Here is a 27,202-nt window from a genome sequence, read left to right on the forward strand (position 1 = left end):
GGGCTAAGAGTTAGGGGCTAGAGAGCTAAGGGACTAGGGGGCTAGAGGGTTTAGGAGTTAGGGGCTAGGGGGCTAGGAGTTAGGGCTAGGGGGCTAGGAGTTAGGGGCTAGGGAGCTAGGAGTTAGGGGCTAGGGGGCTAGGAGTTAGGGCTAGGGAGCTAAGGGACTAGAGGCTAGAGGGTTTAGGAGTTAGGGGCTAGGGGGCTAGGAGTTAGGGCTAGGGGGCTAGGAGTTAGGGGCTAGGGAGCTAGGAGTTAGGGGCTAGGGAGCTAGTAGTTAGGGACTAGGGGGCTAGGAGTTAGGGGCTAGGGAGCTAAGGGACTAGAGGCTAGAGGGCTAAGAGTTAGTGGCTTAGGGACTAGGGGGCTAAGAGTTAGGGGCTAGAGAGCTAAGGGACTAGGGGCTAGGGGTTGATTCTGGACAGAGCCGTGGTCTAGAATGGCTGGCACAGCAAGCTAGACAACACTGCTCTTCAGATAAAATGGAAAAAGAGATAACAAAGCATTCAATGGTCTGTCTGAGGGATAGTGAGTGGTTCTGTAGAGCTGGAGGACACTAACACGTAATGGACAGATGGTCCTTCAGCTCAGGCTGCATCTCAAATGGCGCCCTATATACAGCCCTACCATGTCCTGGGTGCAGCCTGATAATAGAAGATTCAACGCAGGAAAGGTCAATGAGGGATGAAGTGTAGGTGAGGCCACAATGGTAGCTATGTGTGTGTTGAAGTGATGGTGAGGCCACAGGGCTAGCTATGCATGATTCCCTATGGTAGCGTCCCAAACGGCACCCTGTTCCCTTTATAGTGCACTACCTTTGACCAGGGCCCATTGGGAAATAGGGTGTCATTTGGGATACATGCAGTACATTGCTCTCTATGTTTACAGGGCCATAGGACAACATTACATGAGATCCCTGCTAAGCAGCATACTGAGAGACTGACACAGACATGATGCTCCTACTCAGTGATGACATTCAACTTCATGTCTGACTGAATCTGGAGCCAGACTGATGGAACGGGCAGAAGGGAATGGATATGTGGTTGAGGGGTCATGGGATACAAGCCAGGGTTGTGGTCAATCCATTTTAGCTCAGGAAGTGAACTGAAATTGCAATACCAATGCTTTTCAATCAGGAACAATTGGAAACACTGTCTTAGTGACAACATGGAGAGATTGACGATGTGATGTGATGCATCATGCCATGTGATAATATACTTTCACCAATGACAGGGTAAACAATAACAGGGTCATGTCCAGCGGTGTAAAGTACTTATAAGTAAAAATACTTTAAAGTACTACTTAAGTCGTTTTTTACTATGCTATTTATATTTGTACTTTTACTTTACTACATTCCTAATGAAAATAATGTACTTTTTACTCCATACATTTTCCCTGACACTAAAAAGTACTCGTTACATTTTGAATGCTTAGCAGGACAGGAAATGGTCCAATTCATGCACTTAACAAGAGAACATCCCTGGTCATCCCTACTGCCTCTGATCTGGTGGACTCACTCAACACAAATGCTTCGTTTGTAAATGTGGTCTGAGTGTTGGAGTGTTCCCCTGGCTATCACACAAGAAAATAGTGCAGTCTGGTTTGCTTTATGTAAGAAATTTGAAATGATTTATATTTTTACTTTTGATACTTAAGTATATTTTAGCAATTACATTTACTTTTGATACTTAAGTATATTTAAAACTAAATACTTGTAGACTTTATACTTATACTTGAGTCATTTTCTATTAAGGTATGTTTACTTTGCTCAAGTATGACAATTAGGTTATTTTTCCACGACTGGTCATGCATTGTCAGTGGGTCTTAAGTCTATGTAAAGTGACATTAAATCTTGATGTGTTTAATACTAGCCGTAATATAATAATCATCAGATATTGATTTCGATAAATATCTTTCCACAATCCAGAGTTCAAGGGCAGCTAGCAATCAATAAAATGTATCAATATTAAATCCACCACCAAACCTTCAGCTCAGATCAAATTGGGTTTTAAGAAAGGATAGAAATGTCATTTTTTGAGTGGTAAATACAGTAGAGAGAAACCCTCCTGACGGAGCCGGATCAATAACCCTAAGCCATCTCATATCTCAGGGTAATGCAGCCTGCAGTCATCCAATCCTACAGTTAAGAGGTCAAGGAGTGGAGAGACACTCTGAACAATTTAGCTGAAAAGCCAGCAAGGCAGCGATAGGGCAATGTTTTTTTTTCTCCAGTTTTCAAGCTTCACCTTTAGGGAAATGTAGTATAAACCATGATGATCCAAGGGCAAATACTGTTCCCACAGTATGAACTATTGATTGGAACAGGATTAAAGGAGACAGAGGAGAGACCTCAGAGACTGATCTGAGATGTACCTATCCAAGGACAGTGGGGAAGATTATTATCCCTGCGGAGCAGAGTATAGCGGGGTGGGAGCAAAGTATAGCGGGGTGGGAGCAAAGTATAGCGGGGTGGGAGCAGAGCAGAATATAGTGGGTGGGGGCAGAGTATAGTGGGTGGGGAGCAAAGTATAGCAGGTGGGATCAGAGCAGAGTATAGCAGTGGGGAGCAGAGCAGAGCAGAGTATGGCAAGGTGGGAGCAGAGCAGAGCAGAGTACAGTCGTGGTCAAAAGTTTTGAGAATGACACAAATACTAATTTTCACAAAGTCTGCTGCCTCAGTTTTTATGATGGCAATTTGCATATACTCCAGAATGTCATGAAGAGTGATCAGATTAATTGCAATTAATTGCAAAGTCCCTCTTTGCCATGAAAATGAACTTTTCCACTGCATTTTAGCCCTGCCACAAAAGGACCAGCTGCCATCATGTCAGTGATTCTGTCGTTAACACAGGTGAGAGTGTTGACAAGGACAAGGCTGGAGATCACTCTGTCATGCTGATTGAGTTAGAATAACAGACTGGAAGCTTTAAAAGGAGGGTGGTGCTTGAAATCATTGTTCTTCCTCTGTTAACCATGGTTACCTGTAAGGAAACACGTGTCGTCATCATTGCTTTGCACAAAAAGGGCTTCACAGGCAAGGATATTTCTGCTAGTAAGATTGCACCTAAATCAACCATTTATTGGATCATCAAGAACTTCAAGGAGAGAGGTACAATTGTTGTGAAGGCGGCGTCAGGGCGCCCAAGAAAGTCCAGCTAGCGCCAGGACCGTCTCCTAAAGTTGATTCAGCTGCGGTATCGGGGCACCACCAGTGCAGAGCTTGCTCAGGAATGGCAGCAGGCAGGTGTGAGTGCATCTGCACGCACAGTGAGGCGAAGACTTTTGGAGGATGGCCTGGTGTCGAGAACGGCAGCAAAGAAGCCACTTCTCTTCAGGAAAAACATCAGGGATAGACTAATATTCTGAAAAAGGTACAGGGATTGGACTGCTGAGGACTGGGGTAAAGTCATTTTCTCTGATGAATCCCCTTTCCGATTGTTTGGGGCATCCGGAAAACACCTTGTCCGGAGAAGACAAGGTGAGCGCTACCATCAGTCCTGTGTCATGCCAACAGTAAAGCATCCTGAGACCATTCATGTGTGGGGTTGCTTCTCAGCCAAGGGAATGGGCTCACTCACAATTTTGCCTAAGAACACAGCCATGAATAAAGAATGGTACCAACACATCCTCAGAGAGCAACTTCTCCCAACCATCCAAGAACAGTTTGGTGACAACCAATGCCTTTTCCAGCATGATGGAGCACCTTGCCATAAGGCAAAAGTGATAACTAAGTGGCTTCGGGAACAAAACATCGACATTTAGCTATGCCAGGAAACTCCCCAGACCTTAATCCCATTGAGAACTTGTGGTCGATCCTCAAGAGGCGGGTGGACAAACAAAACCCCACAAATTCGGACAAACTTCAAGCATTGATTATGCAAGAATGGGCTGCCATCAGTCAGGATGTGGCCCAGAAGTTAATTGACAGCATGCCAGGGCGGATTGCAGAGGTCTTGAAAAAGAAGGATCAACACTGCAAATATTGACCCTTTGTATAAACTTCATGTAATTGTCAATAAATGCCTTTGACACTTATGGAATGCTTGTAATTATACTTCAGTATACCATAGTAACATCTGACAAAAATATCTAAAAACAATGAAGCAGCAAACTTTGTGAAGACCAATACTTGTCATTCTCAAAACTTTTGACCACGACTGTACAGTGGGATGGAGCAGAGTATAGTATAGTGGAATGGAGCAGAGTATAGTATAGTATAGTGGGATGGAGCAGAATAGAGTACAGTGGGATGGAGCAGAGTAGAGTATAGTGGGATGGAGCAGAGTATAGTAGAGTGGGATGGAGCAGAGCAGAGTATAGTACAGTGGGATGGAGCAGAGCAGAGTATAGTGGGATGGAGCAGAGTAGAGTATAGTGGGATGGAGCAGAGCAGAGTATAGTGGGATGGAGCAGAGTATAGTACAGTGGGATGGAGCAGAGCAGAGTATAGTACAGTGGGATGGAGCAGAGTATAGTACAGTGGGATGGAGCAGAGTATAGTATAGTTGGATGGAGCAGAGTAGAGTATAGTGGGATGGAGCAGAGTAGAGTATAGTACAGTGGGATGGAGCAGAGGAGAGTATAGTTGGATGGAGCAGAGTAGAGTATAGTGGGATGGAGCAGAGTATAGTATAGTACAGTGGGATGGAGCAGAGTATAGTATAGTATTGTGGAGCAGAGTAGAGTGGGATGGAGCAGAGCAGAGTATAGTGGGATGGAGCAGAGCAGAGTATAGTGGGATGGAGCAGAGTAGAGTATAGTGGGATGGAGCAGAGTATAGTATAGTACAGTGGGATGGAGCAGAGTAGAGTATAGTGGGATAGAGTAGAGTATAGTGGGATGGAGCAGAGTATAGTGGGATGGAGCAGAGTAGAGTATAGTACAGTGGGATGGAGCAGAGTAGAGTATAGTGGGATGGAGCAGATTATAGTATTGTACAGTGGGATGGAGCAGAGTAGAGTATAGTGTGATGGAGCATAATATAGTATAGTGGGATGGAGCAGAGCAGAGTATAGTGGGATGGAGCAGAGTAGAGTATAGTGGGATGGAGCAGAGTATAGTATAGTGGGATGGAGCAGAGTAGAGTATAGTGGGATGGAGCAGAGTATAGTATAGTATAGTGGGATGGAGCAGAGCAGAGTATAGTGGGATAGAGTAGAGTATAGTGGGATGGAGCAGAGTATAGTGGGATGGAGCAGAGTAGAGTATAGTACAGTGGGATGGAGCAGAGTAGAGTATAGTGGGATGGAGCAGATTATAGTATTGTACAGTGGGATGGAGCAGAGTAGAGTATAGTGTGATGGAGCATAATATAGTATAGTGGGATGGAGCAGAGCAGAGTATAGTGGGATGGAGCAGAGTAGAGTATAGTGGGATGGAGCAGAGTATAGTATAGTGGGATGGAGCAGAGCAGAGTATAGTGGGATAGAGTAGAGTATAGTGGGATGGAGCAGAGTATAGTGGGATGGAGCAGAGTATAGTATAGTGGGATGGAGCAGAGCAGAGTATAGTGGGATGGAGCAGAGTAGAGTATAGTGGGATGGAGCAGAGTATAGTACAGTGGGATGGAGCAGAGTAGAGTATAGTGGGATGAGCAGAGTATAGTACAGTGGGATGGAGAAGAGCAGAGTATAGTGGGATGGAGCAGAGTAGAGTAGAGTATAGTGGGATGGAGCAGAGTAGAGTAGAGTATAGTGGGATGGAGCAGAGCAGAGTATAGTGGGATGGAGCAGAGTATAGTACAGTGGGATGGAGCAGAGTAGAGTATAGTGGGATGGAGCAGAGTAGAGTATAGTATAGTGGGATGGAGCAGAGCAGAGTATAGTGGGATGGAGCAGAGCAGAGTATAGTACAGTGGGATGGAGCAGAGTAGAGTATAGTGGGATGGAGCAGAGCAAAGTATAGTGGGATGGAGCAGAGCAGAGTATAGTGGGATGGAGCAGAGCAGAGCGAAGAGAATGATGCCAGAGGGGATGCCTGCCGTTTTACAGGCTCCTGACCAATTGTGCTATTTTGTGTGTTTTTTTCACGTTGTTTGTAACTTGCTGCTACCGGACCAGGTCCAAATCCCTGTTGTTTGCATGAAGAGGAGACGCTGATACAGGGGACTTAGATCTGGGTGTCTCGTGGGAATTGACCCGCAATCACTGGAGAATAAACTGGATGAGCTCTGTTCGGGACTATCCTACCAACGGGACTTTTAAAATGTTCATGTCTTATGTTTCACCGAGTCGTGGCTGAACCACGACATGGATAATATACAGTTGGCTGGGTATTCTGTGCATCGGCAAGACAGAACAGCTACCTCCGGTAAAACGAGAGGTGGTGGTCTCTGTCTATTTGTCAATGACAGCTGGTGTACGAAATCTAATATTAAAGAAGTCTTGAAGTTTTGCTCGCCTAAGGTAGAGTATCTCATAATAAGATTAGACCACACTATTTACCAAGAGAGTTTTCATCTATATTTTTCGTAGCTGTCTATTTACCACCACAAACCGATGCTGGCATTAAGACCGCGCTCAACGAGCTGTGTAAGGCCATAAGAAAACAAGAAAATGCTCATCCAGAGGCGGCGCTCCTAGTGGCCAGGTTCTTTAATGCAGGAAAACTTAAATCCGTTTTACCTCATTTCTACCAGCATGTCACATGTGCAACCAGAGGAAAAAAACTCTAGACCACCTTTACTCCACACACAGAGACGCATACAAAGCTCTCCCTCACCCTCCATTTGGCAAATCTGACCATAACTCTATCCTCCTGATTCCAGCTTACAAGCAAAAATTAAAGCAGGAAGTACCATTGACGTGCTCAATATGGAAGTGGTCAGATGACGCAGATGCTAAGCTACAGGACTGTTTTGCTAGCACAGACTGGAATATGTTCCGGGATTCATCCGATGGCATTGAGGAGTACACCACCTCAGACACCGGCTTCATCAATAAGTGCATCGATGACGTCATCCCCACAGTAACCGTACGTACAAACCCCAACCAGAAGTAATGGATTACAGGCAACATCTGCACTGAGCTAAAGGGTAGAACATCCGCTTTCAAGGAGCGGGACTCTAACCCGGACACTTATAAGAAATCCCGCTACGCCCTCCAACGAACCATCAAACAGGCAAAGCGTCAATACAGGACTAAGATTGAATCCTACTACACCAGCTCTGACGCTCCTCGGTTGTGGCAAGGCTTGCAAACTATTACGGACTACAAAGGGAAGCCCGGCCACAAGCTGCCCAGTGACACAAGCCTACCAGACGAGCTAAATGACTTCTATGTGCGCTTCAAGGCAAGCAACACTGAAGCATGCATGAGAGCACCAGCTGTTCCGGACGACTGTGTGATCACACTCTCCGTAGCTAATGTGAGTAAGACCTTTAAACAGGTCAAGATTCAGACTGATTACCAGGACGTGTACTCAGAGCATGCGCTGACCAATTGGCAAGTGTCTTCACTGACATTTTGAAACTGTCCCTGACTGACTCTGTAATACCTACATGTTTCAAGCAAACCACCATAGTCCCTGTGCCCAAGAATGCCAAGGTAACCTGCCTAAATGACTACTGACCCGTAGCACTCACGTCTGTAGCCATGAAGGGCTTTGAAAGGCTGGTCATGGCTCACATCAAAACCATTATCCCAGAAACCCTAAACCCACTCCAATTTGCATACCGCCCCAACAGATCCACAGGTGACGCAGTCTCTATTGCACTCCACACGGCCCTTTCCCACCTGGACAAAAGGAACACCTTCGTGAGAATGCTGTTCATTGACTACAGCTCAGCATTCAACACCATAGTGCCCTCAAAGCTCATCACTAAGCTAAGGACCCTGGGACTAAACACCTCCCTCTGCAACTGGATCCTAGACTTCCTGACGGGCCGCCCCCAGGTGGTAAGGGTAGGCAACAACACATCTGCCACACTGATCCTCAACACGGGGGCCCCTCTGGGATGCGTGCTCAGTCCCCTCCTGTACTCCCTGTTCATCGACGGGGCTGTAGTGGAACAGGTTGAGAGCTTCAAGTTCCTTGGTGTCCACATCACCAATGTCATAGACTGTTCTCTCTGCTACCGCACGGCAAGCGGTACCGGAGCGCCAAGTCTAGGTCCAAAAGGCTTCTCAACAGCTTCTACCCCCAAGCCATAAGACTCCTGAAATAGCTAATCATGGCTACCCAGACTATTTGCACTGCCCCCACCCCATATTTTTACACTGCTGCTACTCTGTTAAATATTTATGCATTGTCACTAACTCTACCCACATGTACATATTACCTCAACTAGCCGGTGCCCCCGTACATTGACTCTGCACCGGTACCCCCCTGTACATAGCCTCCCTACTGTTATTTTATTTTACTTCTGCTCTTTTTTTCTCAACACTTTTTTGTTGTTTTATTTTACTTTTTTTATAAAAAGTAAATGCATTGTTGGTTAAGGGCTGTAAGTAAGCATTTCACAGTAATGTGTACACCTGTTGTATTCGGCGCATGTGGCAAATAAAATTTGATTTGATTTTAAAAAGAGAGCTCCAAGTCTGGGACTGGCAGTTGCTCCGCGGACCAGCTCGGCTTGTTACTTTGTAATAAAATATATTTGAACTCACAAGCTCCAGTGTCTGAGAGATATCTTTGAGAAGTATTTCCACAACAAAACGTGGTTACAGAGACAGAAAAACTATATCCAGGTGAACACCTGACTGGGGAAGTAGATAAAGTGCCTCATAGCCAAAATCCCAAAGTATCCCTTTAAGAAAATAAATCCCAAAGTTTCCTTTAAGAAAATAAAAAGAACAATAACAGGAATTTCAGTGAGCTTTATTTTCGAACAAAAACAAAGGTGTCATTTCTGATTTGAACCATCTCCACAACACAGAACCCTGGTTTAAAACACAATCTTAACTGAGGAAATTAAACAACAAAAAACAAACGAAAAAATATTTCACTTCAATTTGGTTTTGTATTTAACAACTTCTACTCCAACTGACATCGAGTTACAAAAGAAAAGTTTCATGAAACAAGTTTTCTACCCAGAACCTTGCTTGTGGATATTCTGATCGTTTTAATATCCTAACATAAGACCTCCCCTGGGTCCCCATATCTCCAGGGTAGGCTCAGTGGTATTTCTCTTTGAGGAGCAGATTCGCCCTAACCTCTCATCTGATGACCATTTGCAAATCTATTTAATCTGTTTAATTTGATATTGAGATAGAAGACGAGAGCAGAAAGTCTGCAGACAGCCAACTAGGGTAAACATACTGCAGTTTCAAGAGTAGTGCATTGTCTTACTTCTTTTTAAACATTTGTCAAACATTTAACAACATTTACTCCAGACAAACACTGGCAAAGACTGACAGTGTCAAATTCAGTCATTTGAACAAACAGAAATACCTTTTATTATAAACAAGAGCTGTTCATACATTGTCCATACTCATTCAACTCAAAACTATGAACAACACTGTCCATAGTGACTGCATTAAACGGCAGGTCATTGACTGTCTTTTTGCCAAATGCTCAGCGGGATTACACAGTCATATCATTCCCCAGTTTTTTCCCCCAATTTGACCTTCAAACAGGCCAGAATAGGAGACAGTTGGTTAATTTAGCCATGAGTCACACACAACAACACAGATCTGGTCGGAATATCTTAAAATGACCTTCACTGCAAATCTCATTCTCTGTCTACGTCTCAAATGGCTCCCTAATCCATTTGAAGTGGTCTAAAGTAGTGCACTATATAAGGAAATGGGGTGCCATTCGGACACGCTCTCTCTCTCATGAGTAGTTCTACATCTAACATGCAGTTGGTATGGAAACACTTCCTGACACACTGGGAGTTCAGCTACAGCGAAAAGCCCTATCCTTAGATTAAGATCATTCTTGTTTTTAACGTCAGTTCGATATCAGCTACCGTTATAATCACACACCCTCGCTATGATAGTTAACAGGGGAAACAGAGACAGTTTAAATTATCTTCATTTTCAGACTCTGTAAAGTTTAACCGTCATCCTCCTTTTAAGCATTAACATTTTAAAAAGCTCCGAAGTGAAGTTTCCCCTAGTTACAGGTCCAGGATCAGCTTCCTCTGCCCCAATCCTAACCTTCACCATTAGTGGGGAAAATGCTAAACTGGCCCAGGATCAGTGTCTAGGGGCAACTCCACCCTCCACCCATTGCATTTGATAGGAACAGAGTTTGGACTGAGCAGAGCAGGGCCACAGTGGCGCTGAAACACAGGGTGCAGCTGTCTCCGCTGCTACCGGAGGTGAGCCGGTCCCCATACTGGTCCAGGAGCTGGAGAGCCACACCATTGGTCCAGCCAAATCCCAACTACAACAACACACACACAAAGAGACAGACACAGAATCAACTAAAGAAGATGAGTTTGAAATAACTCAACAAAAAAAAAAGATTAGATGGAGATCAAGATAAGATCGATGAATATTTCCATTTTGCCATTTGAGTCATTTAGCAGACGCTCTTATCCAGAGCAACTTTCAAGATCAGATCAGATATCATAGTGTACCTGAACGATCAGATCAGATATCATAGTGTACCTGAACGATCAGATCAGATATCATAGTGTACCTGAACGATCAGATCAGATATCATAGTGTACCTGAACGATCAGATCAGATATCATAGTGTACCTGAACGATCAGATCAGATATCATAGTGTACCTGAACGTCATATTCTCCTCCGCCGCCCGGTTTCCCATCTCCGTTCACATCATACTGACAGAGAGAGAGAAACAAACCCCAGATATGTCAAGCTTTTATTAAGGCACGTGTTGAGGATATTTTGTCGTTGTGGGCTCCAGGGTGACGTTCCCCTAGGTTCAGCTTTCCCTCCCCAATCCCAACCTTAACCATCAGTGGGGGAAATGCTACACTGACCCATGAACAACGTCTAGGGCAGGTGAAGGAAACTTGATTTAGCCACCAAAAACTTTTTTGGGGGGGGCAAAACAATTATCACTAGCGGGCCGGTTTTGGACCGCAGGCCGACTATTGCCAACCGTTGTCTACGGGCAACGTCACCCTACACCTCATTGTGATCACACCTCTTCTTAATCACCTTCTCAAACATGGCTTCATACTTGACGTAGGCCAGCCAGTTGGTTCTGATCCAGCTCTGAGCCAATTCAAACCCCAGCTCTCTAGCTTCCTGTGAGGGCAGACTGGACAGGCCTGATTGGAAGATAACAGAGTTAGATTATTCAGGCCTGATGCACTATATAGGGAATAGGGAATAGGGTGTCATTTGGGATGCAGATTCAACATGCAAGCCACATCAGGGCTAACTACAGTGAGGGGAAAAGTATTTGATCCCCTGCTGATTTTGTACGTTTGCCCACTGACAAAGACATGATCAGTCTATAATTTTAATGGTAGGTTTATTTGAACAGTGAGAGACAGAATAACAACAAAAAAATCCAGAAAAACACATGTCAAAAATGTTATAAATTGAATTGCATTTTAATGAGGGAAATAAGTATTTGACCCCTCTGCAAAACATGACTTAGTACTTGGTGGCAAAACCCTTGTTGGCAATCACAGAGGTCAGATGTTTCTTGTAGTTGGCCACCAGGTTTGCACACATCTCAGGAGGGATTTTGTCCCACTCCTCTTTGCAGATCTTCTCCAAGTCATTAAGGTTTCGAGGCTGACGTTTGGCAACTCGAACCTTCAGCTCCCTCCACAGATTTTCTATGGGATTAAGGTCTGGAGACTGGCTAGGCCACTCCAGGACCTTAATGTGCTTCTTCTTGAGCCACTCCTTTGTTGCCTTGGCCGTGTGTTTTGGGTCATTGTCATGCTGGAATACCCATCCACAACCCATTTTCAATGCCCTGGCTGAGGGAAGGAGGTTCTCACCCAAGATTTGACGGTACATGGCCCCGTCCATCGTCCCTTTGATGCGGTGAAGTTGTCCTGTCCCCTTAGCATAATGTTTCCACCTCCATGTTTGACGGTGGGGATGGTGTTCTTGGGGTCATAGGCAGCATTCCTCCTCCTCCAAACACGGCGAGTTGAGTTGATGCCAAAGAGCTCCATTTTGGTCTTATCTGACCACAACACTTTCACCCAGTTCTCCTCTGAATCATTCAGATGTTCATTGGCAAACTTCAGACGGCCCTGTATATGTGCTTTCTTGAGCAGGGGGACCTTGCGGGCGCTGCAGGATTTCAGTCCTTCGCGGCGTAGTGTGTTACCAATTGTTTTCTTGGTGACTATGGTCCCAGCTGCCTTGAGATCATTGACAAGATCCTCCCGTGTAGTTCTGGGCTGATTCCTCACCGTTCTCCTGATCATTGCAACTCCACGAGGTGAGATCTTGCATGGAGCCCCAGGCCGAGGGAGATTGACAGTTATTTAGTGTTTCTTCCATTTGCGAATAATCCCACCAAGCTGCTTGGCGGTGGTCTTGTAGCCCATTCCAGCCTTGTGTAGGTCTACAATCTTGTCCCTGACATCCTTGGAGAGCTCTTTGGTTTTGGCCATGGTGGAGAGTTTGGAATCTGATTGATTGATTGCTTCTGTGGACAGGTGTCTTTTATACAGGTAACAAGCTGAGATTAGGAGTACTCCCTTTAAAAGTGTGCTCCTAATCTCAGCTCGCTACCTGTATAAAAGACACCTGGGAGCCAGTAATCCCTCATTAAAATGCAAATCAATTTATAACATTTTTGACATGCGTTTTTCTGGATTGTTTTGTTGTTATTCTGTCTCTCACTGTTCAAATAAACCTACCATTCAGATTATAGACTGATCATGCCTTTGTCAGTGGGCAAACGTACAAAATCAGCAGGGGATCAAATACTTTTCCCCCCTCACTGTAGGTCCTACCTTGGATGAGCATGTGTTGCAGAGGGGGCCATGCGTTGGGGTAGTCCCACTGCTGCCCACTCTCAACCAGGGACGTAGGGACACCGTTAGGGAACGCAAGACCACCACTAGCCTAGGGAAGGATGGGAGGGAGGGAGGGAGGGATGGAAGGATGGAAGGAAACACTAACTACTGTAAATACACATTGCTACAGTAACTCAATGGGTGTGTGTATTTTTCAGTGACAAATCAATGTACATGCTCTTTCAATCAAGGTATTTCAACAGGACAATGAGCCTTGTCACACAGAGTGAGGTCTATGGACCAGCAGGCTAACTAACCTGTAGGTAGTGTAGTGCCTTCTGTCCCATTGAAGGGTGGGAGTAGCAGGCTGCCCAGATAGGGGCCAGGTTAGAGGGGTAGAATGCAGGGCAGGAGGTGTTGGTGACCAGGCTGTAGTCCAACCAGACTCCCCTCTCCTCATCCCACAGGACTGTCTCTATGGCCTCTAGCCTGGCTGATACAGCCTGGTCATACCGCACTGCTGCAGCCTCATCACCTGGAACAACAAAACACATTATACTAGGGACAGGAGTTTTAGTGGACCACATGACCTGACGAGGAAAAACGCTGAGCCTATGGCTACAACTAGGGCCCAGAGGTTATAACTAGGGCCCAGAGGTTATAACTAGGGCCCAGAGTTCATAACTAGGGCCCAGAGGTCATAACTAGGGCCCAGAGGTCATAACTAGGGCCCAGAGGTCATAACTAGGGCCCAGAGGTTATAACTAGGGCCCAGAGGTTATAACTAGGGCCCAGAGGTTATAACTAGGGCCCAGAGGTTATAACTAGGGCCCAGAGGTTATAACTAGGGCCCAGAGGTTATAACTAGGGCCCAGAAGTTTATCTAGTGAGATAAGGTGGTAAAAAATCCTGCCACTAGCTAGTCAAAGGTGATAAGCGGCAAGTAGGCTTTCTCCTCACCCAGTGTCCTGTAGAAGTGAGCCAGGGTCCTCTCGTTGCGACAGAGCAGAGCGTTGAGGTCTGTAGGAAGCAACAGACTGGTCCTGGTGTCTCTCAGAGAACCGTTGTTGTTCCCCTGGCCGTCCACAAACCAGCGAGACGAGAAGTCCCACCCGGACTCTGCTCCTGAATTCAGCTCTGTCCACAGCCTCTCTGCAGCATCTGAGTACAGGGAGGGGGACACAGGCAAAGGCTGGGAATCAAAGGGCTACACCCTATTCTATAAAGTACACCACTTTAGACCAACCCAATAGATAGTGTGTCCATGATGGGAATGCGGTTTGTTCATGAAGTAGGGAACAACTTTTACCCTCTGTCAGACCTTCAGCCAGCTCTACATCATCAGTGTAGGACTCCGGTCTGGAGGAAAGGGAACACACACACACAGACACACACACAGACACACACACACACACACAGACACAAACACACACAGACACAGACACACACAGACACACAGACAGACACACACACAGATACAGACACACACACACACACAGATACAGACACACACACAAATCAACTCCAAAAATACATGTATGTGGGTTGGAATTTGTGTTGTAACAGATGGACAAATAAAGTTGTGTATTTTATTGAAGGGGATGAGGATAATTTTCTGTTGTGTTCCATACCTGGGCAGGCCCACCTGTACATCAAAGCGGTTGAGAACATGCTTCCTCCCGTTCACCTCAACGGCCACAGAGCGGTTCTGCATCCAGAACAGGTACTCCTGCTCCAGGGCTGGCAGAGCAGTCCTAGACAGTAGAGTAGGTTGGGATTATAATCCAGGGCTGGCAGAGCAGTCCTAGACAGTAGAGTAGGTTGGGATTATAATCCAGGGCTGGCAGAGCAGTCCTAGACAGTAGAGTAGGTTGGGATTATAATCCAGGGCTGGCAGAGCAGTCCTAGACAGTAGAGTAGGTTGGGATTATAATCCAGGGCTGGCAGAGCAGTCCTGCACAGTAGAGTAGGTTGAGATTATAATCCAGGGCTGGCAGAGCAGTCCTAGACAGTAGAGTAGGTTGGGATTATAATCCAGGGCTGGCAGAGCAGTCCTAGACAGTAGAGTAGGTTGGGATTATAATCCAGGGCTGGCAGAGCAGTCCTGCACAGTAGAGTAGGTTGGGATTATAATCTAGGGCTGGCAGAGCAGTCCTAGACAGTAGAGTAGGTTGGGATTATAATCCAGGGCTGGCAGAGCAGTCCTGCACAGTAGAGTAGGTTGGGATTATAATCCAGGGCTGGCAGAGCAGTCCTAGACAGTAGAGTAGGTTGGGATTATAATCCAGGGCTGGCAGAGCAGTCCTGCACAGTAGAGTAGGTTGGGATTATAATCCAGGGCTGGCAGAGCAGTCCTAGACAGTAGAGTAGGTTGGGATTATAATCCAGGGCTGGCAGAGCAGTCCTACAGAGTAGAGTAGGTTGGGATTATCATCTAGGGCTGGTAGAGCAGTCCTAGACAGTAGAGTAGGTTGAAATTACACTCTAGGGCTGGCAGAGCAGTCCTAGACAGTAGAGTAGGTTGAGATTATAATCTAGGGCTGGCAGAGCAGTCCTACAGAGTAGAGTAGGTTGAGATTACACTCTAGGGCTGGCAGAGCAGTCCTAGACAGTAGAGTAGGTTGAGATTATAATACAGGGCTGGCAGAGCAGTCCTACAGAGTAGAGTAGGTTGGGATTATCATCTAGGGCTGGTAGAGCAGTCCTAGACAGTAGAGTAGGTTGAGATTACACTCTAGGGCTGGCAGAGCAGTCCTACACATTATAGATACAGTTGTGATTGAACGTTAGAAGGGCCTAGAACAGCATTTGATCATTAATACCATCCAGGTACCACACCATTGTTATCCACAGGGTCCAGAGTATCCTCACCACATGGACCTGAGCAGATAGTTCTGCCAACATTTTAGAATGGACGCCATGTTAGCACCTTTGAGCACTCCATTCATGACAAGCCCTAGTCATAAACAAAATGGTGGTCAAAAAGGAATCGGTACCTGAGGAACTCTTTGTCTTTAGTGGTCTGACAGTAACTACCTGAGTAACTCTTTGTCTTTAGTGGTCTGATAGTAACTCTCCACCATGAGAGACAGGAAGGGGGGCTGACTGCGACGCTCATAGTAAACTCTGCCCCCGTTGGGGATGAAACCATATCTGGAGAGGGAGGAATTGAAAAAGAAGATCTAGATATTACAAAAAGACAGACATACTGGATCAATTCCATTCGTTTTCCATATTTCATTTGTTGTTCATTGATGACCGATAATTTTTAAATGCATTGTATCCACATTTGTGGATGTATTGTGTTTTTTTTTTTTTTAAATAGTCAAATAAATCATATCAAATCATTCAGAAAGTATGCAGACCCCTTAACTTGAAGTCCCCTGTAGCTCAGTTGGTAGAGCATGGCGTTTGCGATGCCAGGGTTGTGGGTTCGATTCCCACGGGGGGCCAGTATGAAAATGTATGCACTCACTAACTGTAAGTCGCTCTGGATAAGAGCGTCTGCTAAATGACTAAAATCTAAATTCTACATTTTGTTATGTTACAGCATTATTCTAAAATGGATTACCGTAAATAGTTTTTTTCCTCTCATCAATCTACACACAATACCCCATAATGACAAAGCAAAAACTGGTTTTTAGAAGCAAAAACAGGTTTTTAGAAATTGTATCAAATGTATTAAAAATAAAACTGAAATATCACATTTACAGAAGTATTCAGACCCTTTCCTCAGTACTTTGTTAAAGCACCTTTGGCAGCGATTACAGTCATGAGTCGTCTTGGGTATGACGCTACAAGCTTGGCACACCTGTATTTGGGGTGTTTCTCACATTCTTCTCTGCAGATCCTCTCAAGTTCTGTCAGGTTGGATGGGGAGTGTCGCTGCACAGCTATTTTCAGGTCTCTCCAGAGATTTTTGATCGGGTTCAAGTCTGGGCTCTGGCTGGGCCACTCAAGGACATTCAGAGACCTGTCCTGAAGCCACTCCTGCGTTGTCTTGGCTGTGTGCTTAGGGTCGTTGTCCTGTTGGAAGGTAAACCGTCGCCCCAGTCTGAGGTCCTGAGCACTCTGGAGCAGGTTTTCATCAAGGATCTCTCTGTACTTTGCTCCGTTCATCTTTCCCTCGATCCTGACTAGTCTCCCAGTCCCTGCCGCTGACAAACATCCCCACAGCATGACGCTGCCACCCCCATGCTTCACTGTAGGGATGGTGCCAGGTTTCCTCCAGACGTGATGCTTGGCATTCAGGCCAAAGAGTTCAATCTTGGTTTCATCAGACCAGAGAATCTTGTTTCTCATGGTCTGAGTGTCCTGTAGGTGCCTTTTGGCAAACTCCAAGCTGGCTTTCATATGCCTTTTACTGAGGAGTGGCTTCCATGTGGCCACTCTACCATAAAGGCCTAAGGCCTCCCGAGTGATGCAGTGGTCTAAGGCGCTGCATCGCAGTGCTAGCTGTGCCACTAGAGATCCTGGTTCGAGTCCAGGCTCTGTCGCAGCCGGTCGCGACCAGGCGACCCATGGGGCGGCGCACAATTGGCCCAGCGTCGTCCAGGTTAGGGGAGGGTTTGGCCGGCAGGGATGTTCTTGTCCCATCGCGCACTAGCGACTCCTGTGGTGGGCTGGGCGCATGCACGCTGACATGGTCGCCAGGTGTACGGTGTTTCCTCTGACACGTTGGAGCGGCTGGCTTCCGGGTTAAGCGGGCATTGTGTCAAGAAGCTGTGCGGCTCGGTTGGGTTGTGTTTCGGAGGACGCTCTCAACCTTCGCCTGTCCCGAGTCCATACAGGATTTGCAGCGATGGGACAAGACTGTAACTACCAATTGGATATCACGAAATTGGGGAGAAAAAGGGACACAATTTAAATAAAATGCCTGATTGATGGAGGGCTGCAGAGAGCTGACAGGGCTCCTCTGTGGAGATGGGAGAACCTTGGTGGTTCCAAACTTCTTCCATTTAACAATGATGGAGGCCACTGTGTTCTTGAGGACCTTCAATGCTGAATACATTTTTTGGTACCCCTTCCCCAGATCTGTGCCTCGACACAATCCTGTCTCGGAGCTCTACGGACAATTCCTTCGATCTCATGGCTTGGTTTTTGCTCTGACATGCACTGTCAACTGTGGGACCTTATATAGACAGGTGTGTGCCTTTCCAAATCATGTCCAATCAATTTAATTTACCACAGGTGGACTCAATCAAGTTGTAGAAACATCTCAAGGATGATCAATGGAAACAGGATGCACCTGAGCTCAATTTCGAGTCTCATAGCAAAGGGTCTGAATACTTAAGTAAATAAAGTTTCAGTTTTTTCTTTTTAATACATTTGCAAAAATTTCTAAACACCTGTATTTGCTTTGTCATTATGGGGTACTGTGTGTAGATTGATGAGGAAATGTTTTATTTAATCAATTTTAGAATAAGGCTGTAACGTGACAAAACGTGGAAAAAGTCAAGGGGTCTGAATACTTTCCGAATGCACTGTATATTCTCCTGGACATCTAACTACATTGCTAATGGCTGTCCCTGAGCCAACCAGAGATTCAGTAGTCTGACAGTAGGGTGTCCAGGCGCTTAATATTCATAACTTAATGGCATAACCTACCTCTGGTGGTGGTGAGCAGACATGACGGGCAGATGGACGGATGGGGAGAGACGGACAGACATGACGGGCAGACGGACGGATGGAGAGAGACGGACAGACATGACGGGCAGACGGACGGATGGAGAGAGACGGACAGACATGACGGGCAGACGGACGGATGGAGAGAGACTGACAGACATGACGGGCAGACGGACGGATGGAGAGAGACAGACAGACATGACGGACAGACAGACAGACAGCAGGTGCAGCTCACCGGTTGATGAGGTGGACGAAGTTGAGGATCATCCCACGAGCGGTGTCTGTCATCTCAGATAGCAGGAGACCATTGATCACCCAGTAGGAGTCCCTGAGAGGAACAGAGAGCAGATCTGCCTCACTGTCCCTGGTAATAATACACACTGGAGGGCTCTGAGCGGTAAGATCTCTGACTGAACAGGCCTGTCTGCCCTGGGTTATATGTCTGTCTGTCTGCCCCCTGGAGTCAGACCCCTGCTCTGCCCAGTCTGTCCCCATAGAGGGTCATCAGTAGTCAGACCCCTGCCCTGTCCAGTCTGTCCCCATAGAGGGTCATCAGTAGTTAGACCCCTGCTCTGCCCAGTCTGTCCCCATAGAGGGTCATCAGTAGTCAGACCCCTGCTCTGCCCAGTCTGTCCCCATAGAGGGTTAATCAGTAGTCAGACCCCTGCTCTGCCCAGTCTGTCCCCATAGAGGGTCATCAGTAGTCAGACCCCTGCCCTGCCCAGTCTGTCCCCATAGAGGGTCATCAGTAGTTAGACCCCTGCCCTGCTCAGTCTGTCTAGCCCTTTGGTAGGCCTGGATGGTTACCTGCCTGTGGCCTGGATGGTTACCTGCCTGTGGCCTGGATGGTTACCTGCCTGTGGCCTGGATGGTTACCTGCCTGTGGCCTGGATGGTTACCTGCCTGTGGCCTGGATGGTTACCTGCCTGTGGCCTGGATGGTTACCTGCCTGTGGCCTGGATGGTTACCTGCCTGTGGCCTGGATGGTTACCTGCCTGTGGCCTGGATGGTTACCTGCCTGTGGCCTGGATGGTTACCTGCCTGTGGCCTGGTGGCTCTGGCTGTTACCTGCCCAGCTCAAAACCCTGGATGACTCCAAACATATAGACAATGAAATGGACAGGAGAGCACTCCAAAATGGACAGGAGAGCACTCCAAATGGACAGGAGAGCACTACAAAATGGACAGGAGAGCACTCCAAATGGACAGGAGAGCACTCCAAATGGACACGTTTCAATCATTCATTTACGTACAACCCAGCAGCATCTTTTGGCCAGAAGGGTTCCTCAGCCTACCTCCCTGTGCAGCAGGCATAGGTTGAAATCCACTTCAAATTCAATACTTTCAATGTCTGCTTTAGTCTCCCTGGGGAGCCAGATGGGCTGAGTTGGACTTTTTACAACTATTCCATTAGTTCCATTGCACCAGGCAAGCTCAATCAAGCCCAGATACAGTATTTGAAATGATTTGAAATAGTATTTGAACCAAGGTCTGCTATGCAGACAGAGCAGAACAACGGAGAGCAGTCCAGACAGTGACAGCTTCACTGACCAGTAGTACAGTTCCCTGAAACGTCCTCCGGGTACGATGACTGGGTGGGGGGTGAAGATCTGAGAGTACTGTTCTGGGTGGGCCAAAACATCACCACTGATCTGGTAAACACACACAATTGATTTCACATTAGCACTGCCCCGGTACACACACACACACTTCATCATTGTTGACTGCCACGTCATATTTTACCAAAGTACACTACAGAAGTATCAAACCTTGAAAACACTTCGTAGAATACAAAACGTATGAGGAGCCCCAGATTGGGCCACTAGGCTGTTTCATCACAGCCATGTAGATACATATGGCTGACCAGAGATGGACTGAGACTTGGGTCTTTTCTCAATTAGATTTGCTCTATCCTCCTTTTGAAAAAGGTCAAAGGTAAATCGAGGAGAGGAAAACTGGACGAAAATGTGCTTTAATGAAATGAGACACTCCTCCAATCGCACGTCATCAGGCAGGTGATGTTTACAGGGTGGAATCCAAAAATAAATGTATAAAGTCATAAACAAATGTAGCTGGTGGTGCAAGACATTTTATGGATAAAGGGAGAAGTAGCATCTCGTTTAACGTTTGCTTTTCTCCTTTGAGAAAACTATAGCTTATTTAAAAAAGGGGTTTTCCCAAACTCTTCAGCAAAGGACCAGAGAGGACGAAGAGAACTCTGTCTCCTATTGGTCAATAAGAGAGAACTCTGTCTCCCATTGGTCAATAAGAGAGAACTCTGTCTCCCTCCAGCAGGTGGTGTCTTGTTGTTTCGCCCACCAAGCAAGGAGTATTTACATGGAGGTCAATGACTGTTGAATTTGGTCAACCAAAAAATGAATGTCTTATTTGCTACGTGAGGTTTATTTGATCTAATAGAAGTTTGGTAACACTTAAGTTGTTACTAGTGTACTGATATAAGTAGTACAGGTGACATCCCAGCCACAGAGAAAAAACACTATATTTTCTCCAGATAGCTATGCATATTCAGAGCATGAGGCTAGTAGCATTGAGTCGCTCTCCTTTCAATACAGGCGGTTGACTTCAACAACCCTCATCGAATATTCAGAAAAGGATTACAATAATGAGATGAATCCACCAATCCAAAGAGGCGGGAGCTAGACAGCCCGCCTGTGCCGCTTTGTGGACAACGACTCCTCATTCTTGGGCGGAGAGACATGTATCTTGTCAGTGTAGCCATAATCGTTGATGAAAGTTAATGAACTAAGAAGTAGCCCAGACCCAGCTGCTATTGTACTGGTGTCTATAGGAGACACGTCTAGTTAAGTAGACCGGAAATTACCTTTTTGTAAACGGCGAGTGAACCATCTTCATTTATCCACCATCTTTGGTGTGTTCAGAAGGATGCTGAGGATGTAGACAAACAACAATGGCAGCCGTAGGCTCTTTGCAGCCAGACGTTAGTTCTACATAGCTCTTTGCAGCCAGACGTTAGTTCTACGTAGCTCTTTGCAGCCAGACGTTAGTTCTACGTAGCTCTTTGCAGCCAGACGTTAGTTCTACGTAGCTCTTTGCAGCCAGACGTTAGTTCTACGTAGCTCTTTGCAGCCAGACGTTAGTTCTACGTAGCTCTTTGCAGCCAGACGTTAGTTCTACATAGCTCTTTGCAGCCAGACGTTAGTTCTACGTAGCTCTTTGCAGCCAGACGTTAGTTCTACGTAGCTCTTTGCAGCCAGACGTTAGTTCTACGTAGCTCTTTGCAGCCAGACGTTAGTTCTACGTAGCTCTTTGCAGCCAGACGTTAGTTCTACGTAGCTCTTTGCAGCCAGACGTTAGTTCTACGTAGCTCTTTGCAGCCAGACGTTAGTTCTACGTAGCTCTTTGCAGCCAGACGTTAGTTCTACATAGTTTCCAAGGTATATCAGAACCATATCCCTCCATACAGAACACACGTCGGCTCTGCGGACAAATTCTGCTCATCAAGGAGAGACACGCATCTTGGCAGTGTATCACTCCCCTCGATTAACTTTGACCTTTTTTCAAGTGGTGGCGAGAGAGGACACAGGAAGTGAGCAAAAATCGAATGAATAAAAGGCCATAGCCATAGCCAGTGTGCATACCTTTCTCCCAAGAGACTTCCACAAATGATGCAGCTTCTCGGCCCAGCTGCGCAGTTCTGAGTCTGCTATTCTATTCAGGAACTGTGGCCTGCACACAGAACATGCCTTGTACTGGACAGAACATACTACATTTACGCATCCGAAACGGCACCCTACTCCCTGCAGAGTGCACTACTTTTAGGGAACAGAGAGCCATTTGGGATGCACAAAATATTTCACACCTCAGTTTGGTCAGGATCAATCAGAACGATTGGCTCTTTCTCACTTGTCATGCCAGTCGGGTGGGGACCATGGCTCAAACTCCGTCCCTGGTTCTTCAAAGTACTCGCGAAGGAACTCTCTCAGTGTGGAAGGCAGGACAGTTGTGTTAGGAGCTCCGTGTGTCAGGTTGTGAAACGCTGTCAGGACAATATCTGAGGGTATGAGGTGAGGTGCAGGGTTGGGGTCAATTCCATTTCAATACAGAAAATAAACAGACATTTTCACTTTACTTCCTCAATGGACTGAAATGAAATGGAATTGGCTTCTGATTAGGTGTGTGGAGAGACTTTTATATCATTACATGGATAAGGGGGACATGATCCTAGACCAGTGCTCCTACTCAGACACTTAATGAATATGGGCCCAGGACCCAGGACCCCCCCCCCTGTCCATGATCCTAGACCAGTGCTCCTACTCAGACACTTAATGAATATGGGCCCAGGACCCCCCCCCCCTGTCCATGATCCTAGACCAGTGCTCCTACTCAGACACTTAATGAATATGGGCCCAGGACCCCCCCCCCCTGTCCATGATCCTAGACCAGTGCTCCTACTCAGACACTTAATATGGGCCCAGGACCCCCCCCCCCTGTCCATGATCCTAGACCAGTGCTCCTACTCAGACACTTAATGAATATGGGCCCAGGACCCCCCCCCCCTGTCCATGATCCTAGACCAGTGCTCCTACTCAGACACTTAATGAATATGGGCCCAGGACCCAGGACCCCCCCCCCCCCTGTCCATGATCCTAGACCAGTGCTCCTACTCAGACACTTAATGAATATGGGCCCAGGACCCCCCCCCCCTGTCCATGATCCTAGACCAGTGCTCCTACTCAGACACTTAATATGGGCCCAGGACCCAGGACCCCCCCCCCCTGTCCATGATCCTAGACCAGTGCTCCTACTCAGACACTTAATGAATATGGGCCCAGGGCCCAGGACCCCCCCCTGTCCATGATCCTAGACCAGTGCTCCTACTCAGACACTTAATGAATATGGGCCCAGGACCCCCCCCCCCTGTCCATGATCCTAGACCAGTGCTCCTACTCAGACACTTAATGAATATGGGCCCAGGACCCCCCCCCCCTGTCCATGATCCTAGACCAGTGCTCCTACTCAGACACTTAATGAATATGGGCCCAGGACCCCCCCCCCCTGTCCATGATCCTAGACCAGTGCTCCTACTCAGACACTTAATATGGGCCCAGGACCCAGGACCCCCCCCCCCTGTCCATGATCCTAGACCAGTGCTCCTACTCAGACACTTAATGAATATGGGCCCAGGGCCCAGGACCCCCCCCTGTCCATGATCCTAGACCAGTGCTCCTACTCAGACACTTAATGAATATGGGCCCAGGACCCCCCCCCCCTGTCCATGATCCTAGACCAGTGCTCCTACTCAGACACTTAATGAATATGGGCCCAGGACCCCCCCCCCCTGTCCATGATCCTAGACCAGTGCTCCTACTCAGACACTTAATGAATATGGGCCCAGGGCCCCCCCCCCCCCTGTCCATGATCCTAGACCAGTGCTCCTACTCAGACACTTAATGAATATGGGCCCAGGACCCCCCCCCCCTGTCCATGATCCTAGACCAGTGCTCCTACTCAGACACTTAATGAATATGGGCCCAGGACCCCCCCCCCCTGTCCATGATCCTAGACCAGTGCTCCTACTCAGACACTTAATGAATATGGGCCCAGGGCCCAGGACCCCCCCCTGTCCATGATCCTAGACCAGTGCTCCTACTCAGACACTTAATGAATATGGGCCCAGGACCCCCCCCCCCTGTCCATGATCCTAGACCAGTGCTCCTACTCAGACACTTAATGAATATGGGCCCAGGACCCCCCCCCCCTGTCCATGATCCTAGACCAGTGCTCCTACTCAGACACTTAATGAATATGGGCCCAGGACCCCCCCCCCCTGTCCATGATCCTAGACCAGTGCTCCTACTCAGACACTTAATATGGGCCCAGGACCCAGGACCCCCCCCCCCTGTCCATGATCCTAGACCAGTGCTCCTACTCAGACACTTAATGAATATGGGCCCAGGGCCCAGGACCCCCCCCTGTCCATGATCCTAGACCAGTGCTCCTACTCAGACACTTAATGAATATGGGCCCAGGACCCCCCCCCCCTGTCCATGATCCTAGACCAGTGCTCCTACTCAGACACTTAATGAATATGGGCCCAGGACCCCCCCCCCCCTGTCCATGATCCTAGACCAGTGCTCCTACTCAGACACTTAATGAATATGGGCCCAGGACCCCCCCCCCCTGTCCATGATCCTAGACCAGTGCTCCTACTCAGACACTTAATGAATATGGACCCAGGACCCCCCCCCCCTGTCCATGATCCTAGACCAGTGCTCCTACTCAGACACTTAATGAATATGGGCCCAGGGCCCCCCCCCCCCCTGTCCATGATCCTAGACCAGTGCTCCTACTCAGACACTTAATGAATATGGGCCCAGGACCCCCCCCCCCCGTCCATGTCATCCGTTATATTTATTGATTTGATTTCATGCTTTTCGGTCACACAATACTTCCTTAAAGGGTTCGAAAGTCTAAAAGTTCAAACTGATCCTTTATCAGCACTCCTCCTGAGACGCTTGATACATACGGCCCAAGACCTCGCGCAAAGAAAAAGCTGACATTGGAGGCAGAAAGCCTTTGTTGGGACTGATTCCCCTACAAGACTTACCAGGGGCTGACTGATTCTCCTGCAAGACTTACCAGAGGATGACTGATTCCCCTACAAGACTTACCAGAGGATGACTGATTCTCCTGCAAGACTTACCAGAGGATGACTGATTCCCCTACAAGACTTACCAGAGGATGACTGATTCCCCTACAAGACTTACCAGAGGATGACTGATTCCCCTACAAGACTTACCAGAGGATGACTGATTCCCCTACAAGACTTACCAGAGGATGACTGATTCCCCTACAAGACTTACCAGAGGATGACTGATTCCCCTACAAGACTTACCAGAGGATGACTGATTCCCCTACAAGACTTACCAGAGGATGACTGATTCCCCTACAAGACTTACCAGAGGATGACTGATTCCCATACAAGACTTACCAGAGGATGACTGATTCCCCTGCAAGACTTACCAGGGGCTGACTGATTCTCCTGCAAGACTTACCCTGTGGCTAAATGATTTCCTTACAATACCTACACTGTGGCTAAATGATTCCCTTACAAGACTTACCAGGGGCCGACTTCAGCTTCATATCCACAAAGTACTTGTCATCGTCAAACAGTTTGGCGGTCTGAACCTGCCTTAGGATGTCCCCATAACAGTAGATCTCACTGAGGAGTTAATCATTAAATACGGTTATCTGGATGACAGATAAACAATACCCATGAAATAGCATCAAACCTATATTACAGCAATAAATCTAACTTTATTTAAAGTGCATTTCAAATCCCAAACAAGTCCAATTTCTAAGGTCCATGTGTGTTAAAACCTCTTTGAATAGAGCAAATCCAACTTGACTTAAGACATTTTGCTGAGCTCCATCAGAACACATTGCATCAACCCTGAGCCATTAACACACTTCCCCAAGAACCAAAGTTCAGCTTTGAAACAGAGCAGCATGGTTCAAGATCATTCATAATAGATTCATAACACCCAAAAGTCAATGTAGCAAAACAATGTTACCTGTCACAAGGTGGAAGCAAGGTACACCTGTAGAGAGGACAGAGGAACAACACGAGACAGGTCCACAAACTCATCACTGCTGCTTGGAACCCTGCTCTCATGTTCAGAAGGAAACTCAAAGCAAAGGGCGAGGAGCACTGGCCGTTATCTACAATTACATACAGGTCAAAGTGCATATTGTGATCGTAACACATTATCCATCCAATTGAAAGAAGGAATAACAATTAAAGCTGTCCTGTCCCAAATGGTGCAGAGTGATTAGTGCTTTTTGAGGTCGGTTCAGATTCAGTTAAATTACTAAATAATCACAGATTTTGATTTTTTTTTTAACATTAAAAATGCACAATGATTTATGTAGGTTGAACGCTGTAAAACAGAATAAAACAATAAGTCCCATGATGGTAGTTACTGCCCATTACTGCTCGTCACGTAACCATCATTTAATCACAACACTTTAATAAAATATTTCAGTGTACAGTGCATTAGTTTTATTTGATGACTTTATTATTTCATTCCAAGTCATCATCTCATCTCTATAGAGCTGCTGCCTGTGCTGTCTGACTAAATCACTATTTTAGTGGTTCTTCAAAGTAAATAAGGCAGACTTTAATGACTGCTGAATACCAACTATCAGTCAGTCAGCTCATCACAGTTCGGGCTTGATCTAGAGAAACTGCGCATTGAGCGCACAGAAAAAAACCAGAACGAAATGGAATTCAAATCATTGAACGTTGGTCAATTAGTTTAAAAAAAACATATACATTTCGGTTTATCGCTCAGTACCAGTTCCAAATGACACCCTATATAGTGCAGGACCCATAAGGCTCTGGTCAAAACTAGTGCACTACATGTAGGGAATAGGGTGCCATTTGGGACACAACAATGAGTTGTGGTTAATCACTACTAGCCCTTCAAAGTAGCGTCCCTCTTAAGGCAGTGTTTACAATAACCTTTATATCATAGGTCAAGGTCAAAAGTAGCGCACTATATAGGGAATAGGGTGCATATTGGGACAACCAGTCATGATTCTCACCAGTTTCAAGAGAAAATACTACTTTCATAACTAAATTGTAGAAGTTAATTGAAACAAATCAGTAGATTAAAGTGATACTTTGGGATTTTGGCAATGAGGCCCTTGATGTACTTCCCCAGAGTCAGGAGAACTCGTGG

At 46.7% G+C, this 27,202-nt stretch overlaps 1 protein-coding gene across 1 annotated transcript; it reads right to left on the reverse strand.

Moving 5' to 3' along the window:
* Positions 1–8,800: 8,800 nt before the first annotated feature.
* Positions 8,801–26,223, reverse strand: treh (trehalase (brush-border membrane glycoprotein)). Its single transcript, XM_084148581.1, has 15 exons — positions 26,033–26,223; positions 25,580–25,680; positions 22,362–22,509; positions 22,097–22,184; positions 20,028–20,128; positions 18,712–18,804; positions 15,888–16,004; positions 14,483–14,605; positions 14,161–14,210; positions 13,812–14,012; positions 13,169–13,386; positions 12,849–12,960; positions 11,077–11,189; positions 10,680–10,733; positions 8,801–10,328 (listed from the first exon to the last, which is right to left on the reverse strand). The coding sequence occupies exons 1-15, from the start codon at positions 26,206–26,208 to the stop codon at positions 10,146–10,148; spliced, it is 1,878 nt and encodes a 625-aa protein (XP_084004707.1). The 5' UTR covers positions 26,209–26,223; the 3' UTR covers positions 8,801–10,145.
* Positions 26,224–27,202: the final 979 nt, after the last annotated feature.

This window comes from Coregonus lavaretus (assembly GCF_964263955.1).
Source record: "Coregonus lavaretus genome assembly, chromosome: 30".
Lineage (NCBI taxonomy): Eukaryota > Metazoa > Chordata > Actinopteri > Salmoniformes > Salmonidae > Coregonus > Coregonus lavaretus.